This window comes from Adiantum capillus-veneris, chromosome 9 (assembly GCF_014529385.1).
Source record: "Adiantum capillus-veneris isolate H3 chromosome 9, ASM1452938v2, whole genome shotgun sequence".
Taxonomy (NCBI): domain Eukaryota; kingdom Viridiplantae; phylum Streptophyta; class Polypodiopsida; order Polypodiales; family Pteridaceae; genus Adiantum; species Adiantum capillus-veneris.
This window is the reverse complement of record NC_140939.1, coordinates 101,566,199-101,571,489: the sequence shown is the minus strand read 5'-3', so window position 1 is coordinate 101,571,489 and position 5,291 is coordinate 101,566,199. Positions and strand designations below refer to the sequence as shown.

Here is a 5,291-nt window from a genome sequence, read left to right as displayed (position 1 = left end):
TGGAAAAAGAGGATTTGAAAGACCCAAAATTGGCTCTGTTTGCATTTTCAACAATTGGTTTTTATGTTTGTAGCACTTATTTTCCATTAGATCTAAGTTCCACAATTCAAGTTCTTGTTAAAATAAGTGTCCTTATTTCAGTAGATGTACCTAGCCGATGTATCTGGTCCTTGTTATTGGGCGTGATGTCATGGCTCTCGGCTAGCTAGAGCATGGCTGTCAATGTAGCTTTTTTGGTTTCTTAATATAATTATACACTCACTGTTGTGAGTTTGGGAAAAAAATGAGTGTGTTTCCATTCACAAATCATTAGACCTATGCAAACAAAATGTGCCTACAATGTTCACCTCATAAACTACCTAGATAAATGAGCATCGCTTTAAAAATCTTGTTTCCAACTTCACTAAATATGTATGACAAGTTAATCAATGAAAAAACATGACACTTTGGTGTCCTAGGACATTTGAGTGTCCATTTATAAAAGAAGAGTTTATTCATATGTATTCAAGTGTTCGAAACAATTAAGAGTTTGATCGCACCTAGTGTTAGCAGGGGTAGGCCGCCATGGAATCTCCCAAAAATAGCCCTCTTCCTACCTTCTCGTAGCCCTGCTATCAATCCACTACCCCATTGTTTTTTTGAAGGATTACGCTATTTCTCAGCTGAGAATCGATGCAGCTTAAAACGTGGAAATGAAGCGCCAATCACGTTCCATGCTTTTTAGCAAATATCACGCATCCTTGTTTTCTCTCCCAAAGAGTGCGACCACCTTCCTCTCTCTCTCTCCACTACCCTACTACCCCTCGACGCAATGCAACTCTAAGAAATCCTATACTTGTATCCATAAAAACAAACGTTCATACGTGTGAAGACGTGTAACATATACATATGTAAGCACTAATATAGTGGACTAGCATTTATAGCATTGACTAGCATTTCTAGCATTTGTGAGCACTAATATAGTGGACTAGCATTTATAGCATTGACTAGCATTTCTAGCAAATGCTGGGAGGATATCCACCTTTTCATGCCAGTGCCTTTGTTAGTACACAATTATCAATAGAGAACTAGTTTAGTTGATTCACATTGACATATGGCTCTACAAAAGCAGTGTAAATTTTTGTCGGGCACAACAAAGTGGCTAACAAAGCCACCCGGGCATGGGGGGAGGATATCAATGGTTGAGAGTGTGAGAGTTGTTCGACACACTTTTTGTAAACTCGGGTTTAACTTATGAACTTGGGCCAAAATGTAAATTCGAATCAGCTCTCCCCCTCCCCACCCGTGAGACTTTGAACTCAAAGACGTCTCTCGAGGGAGCACCTATGCAAATGTATGTGATCACCTTCGGATGTCATAAATGCAGACCTATGTAAGTTCAAGGAACTTAGTACGCTTGGGGCTAGGAGCAACATTAAAAATCCGGGGCAACAAATCTAGACTCTAGAGCCATGATCTTGCCTACTGATTGTCGGCCTAAGCATGCGTACCCTCCCACCATGCCCATGTCACTTAGAGAGGAGACACGAAAACCAACCATCAAACAGTGAAATAGCAATTGATGCAGCTACTAAACAATCCATCACTATCAAAGGTCGTGCACTCACTCCCAATTGATTGAATTTCTCTCCCTTAAATTTGTGGGAATTGTACAAGAGTGTAAAACCACGATAAATGCCTTAGTTGTAGGATTCATATGACATTGTTCCTTGTTCATATATGCACTTTGCACATTTATGTAGAAGGAAAATTATTCTTGGGATGTTCAAAACATCATGCTTGTCTTTTTCATGTTTATATAAAAAGGACAGACATTGCAATGTCCTTCCACTCCGATTTTATATATATATATATATATATATATATATATATATATATAGAGAGAGAGAGAGAGAGAGAGAGAGAGAGAGAGAGACGAAAAAGAGAGACTATATTAAAGAGAAAAAAATAAAACATACCTCACAAACTTTAAAAAGTGCTCCATTGTATGGAGACTTAAAACTCCCTTAATATTTAAAATTTAAAAGGTGCTCCATTGTAATGTGTACATAAATGGAAAAAGGTAACTATAGGTGTATCTAAACTAACATAATGTATGGCGGAAGGGGGAGCCCTTTTGAATGTAAAGAAATCTATGACATGAAAGATAAAACTCCAAAACTAAGAGAAACCCATGAGCACGCGATATATATATATATATATATATATATATATATAGAGAGAGAGAGAGAGCCCCGAAGGCAGCCGACATTACTATTACATACGAAAGAGAGAGAGAGAGAGAGAGAGAAAGAGAGAGAACATGAACATGAAAGTAGAAGAGGAAGGTAGAAAGAGAATACATCTTAGAGCACAGAAATCACCACAGGACCACAACAAATATAGTTATTGCTCTCATTAATTGCCTCCCACATGAGGAGAAGGCCCATGTAGCAAACCCGGCCATCCTCTTGTGGCCCTTGCTGCGATAGGCTCATTTGGGTGAACATCAGCGCCTTCTAAATATAGAGCTGCTCATGCGCATTATTGGAGAAGAATGTAAACCCTTGAACCTCAGTCATTCATTAGAGAAGGATATAAACCCTTAAACCTTAGTCATTGGAGAAATCTAACCTATGTTTACCTTTTGGGGGTAGAGCATATTGAGCATTAGAGAGATCAGATAGGCTAGCACTCCTTCCCTCACCACCAACATCACAATTGCATGATGGACCTGGGCTTAATCTCCTTTGCACAACACTCTCATCATGTGCAGACATGAGTGCACACAAATCATTGAAGCTTGATGCTTTCCGACTGGCTGACAAATCCGGTGAGCCTGCCGACACTGCGCTCCATGATGCCATATTGCTCTCTCCATTAAGGTCGCCGCTGTTCCTCCTTGCAAGCTTCTTACTCATGCTGCTCGATGAGCCCGGCGAGATACCTGCATGCAAGGAAACTCTTGAGCTGCAGCGCTTCATGAGGGGCCCCACATCCTCACCGAGGGAGTCATGCAGGGAGCAATTGCAATTGCGGTGATAAGGGCGCTGTTGTAAGCCCTGGGAGCACTGCAGGCATGAAGACAAGAAGCCGCCATGATCGCAGCATGCAAGGCCATTGCAGGTAGTCATGATGAGAGGGGAGAGAGAAAGACAAAGAGAGACAGAAGTACAGAAAACCTCTATGTTATTATAGAGAAGAAAAGAAAGAGAGAGAGAGAGAGAGAGAGGGGATCACTCTAGAGAATCTGAGTGCTCGAAGTGCACTATATAACGCACGCTTCACCAGCGGCTCTAAGGGCTTCCTATAGGGGCCACGTTTTGCATGGGTGCATGGGTTGGTTTTGCACCCTACACTTGTGTCTTCGAAAACAATTCCATGAACAACTCAGATTTTGGGAGTCTTTTTTTTTCGACACACTATAGGGCCCACAGGGGGAGGTGCTTACCCCTTCCAAATATTAGCCATGTTACATGGTCGGGCAAGGGTTGCGTACCATCGGGCAAGAGTCACGCATAGGCATCACCATGGCCACCTAATTGATGCACCATATGTTGAGAACGACGGAGAGAACTCGTAGCAATCAGCTAGGAACCTCCTCCTCGGGTGACCCACCCCAGGAGGAGGATGCACTCGAGTGTCCAAGGGCAAGAGCCCTAGCAACGTAAACACCAAGTGAGCACAAGGTGTCCCTCTAGAGTGTGACCCAACAGGGGCTTTGAATCCACAACCCGTAGGTTGAGAGGCCAAAGCGTTACCGTTAGACCAACTCTTTGGGGATAGATTTTGGGAGTCTTAGTTCATCCTATATTAGGAGTAGGTCTTTCGTTAGACCGAATATCTCGAGATGCTCCCTTGGGAAGGCATGGGAAATTATATGTGGAAAAGAAAAGAAAGGTGGGGGACGGGATAGAGGAAGATGACGCAAACACAAAAACTAGTCTTGCTTGGTGGGCATTGCTATATAACATCTATAGAATATAACAAGACATATGCAAATTGACTTTTAGTAGCTAGCACGGAAGGGAACAAGAGCAAGACTAATTTAGGAAGGACGACTTGCGTGAAAGAGATATACTCTTGAAAAATGCTATAATGTTCATGGAAGGAGACAAAGTTAAGTGCATCAATTATCTATACTATATATAATTGAGCTTAAAATTTTAAAGGAAAGAAAGGCCATCCATGTGTCACTTTTTTCTTCGTTTCAAGAAATTACTTTAAGAAACATTTGGTTTGAAATGTAAAAGTGAACGGTAAGTTAAAAATCATTTGGTTTGAAATGTAAAAGTGAAGGGCAAGTAGCAAGTACACTAATGGTAGAAAATGAAAGGACTTAGTTTTGGTAGAAAATGAAAAGACTTAGTTTTGACTTCTTCTGTCAAAAAGTCACAAAGTCACAGTACTTAGTACTATATATATTTTTATATTTTTTAAAGTCTTTAGCAAAGCCATGGAGTTTCATTCAGATCTTTAATTTTGAAGGGTGATTACTTTTGTTTTTGTAAAGGGTGGCTCTATTTTGTAGCTTGGGAAAATAACGAGCAACGAATTGTGTCATACGTCGATAAGTTGGTCCGTCTCAAATGTGTATATACGTGTGCATATACATGCACATACGTGTGTGCGTGTGTGTGTGTGTGTGTGTGTGTGAGAGAGAGAGAGAGAGAGAGATTAGGTTTCATTTTCTACGGCACTATCGTGTGTGTCGTAGGTCTGTGTGTGTGTGTGTGTGTGTGAGAGAGAGAGAGAGAGAGAGAGAGAGAGACGTCTTCATTATTTGTTGTAGCTTTGTGTGTGTGTGTGTGTGTGTGTGTGTGTGTGTGAGAGAGAGAGAGAGAGAGAGAGAGAGAGAGAGAGAGAGCCAATCCCTTTTAGTCCTATTGAGGAGTGTGTATGTCTATTTCTGTTCGAAAGAGAGAGAGTGCCATTGATTGGCCTTGGCGCTTGATAGAGAATGCTCCCCTCTCCCCTCCCCCCCCTCCCCCCTTAAACTTGATCATGAACACAACCCGCCATTTACTTCATGTATGAATTCCCAAATGTTGTTGCAATAGGCCTCATATAGTCTCCTCTATCAACACCCCTGGTTGCCAACTGTTGATCCGCCACGAGCCCCACACCCTTATACAACCTCAATCCTCTGCTGGCCGGGATGCCAAGACTCTGGATCCAATACATGTCCCACTCGCCACAAGCGCTTGCTAAGCCACCTACTCCTCTACCATTGCCTGTCCGCCACCCTTGATCCCGACGAGCTCCATTTTTGCGTAGGTGCGACCCTCTACACCACGAGAGAGAGAGAGAGA

At 42.1% G+C, this 5,291-nt stretch overlaps 1 protein-coding gene across 1 annotated transcript; it reads right to left on the bottom strand.

Moving 5' to 3' along the window:
* Positions 1–2,330: 2,330 nt before the first annotated feature.
* LOC147450906 (uncharacterized) lies at positions 2,331–3,228 on the bottom strand. The gene has a single exon (XM_086520831.1). It carries the CDS (start codon positions 3,111–3,113, stop codon positions 2,592–2,594), a length of 522 nt encoding a protein of 173 aa, XP_086376957.1. The 5' UTR covers positions 3,114–3,228; the 3' UTR covers positions 2,331–2,591.
* Positions 3,229–5,291: the final 2,063 nt, after the last annotated feature.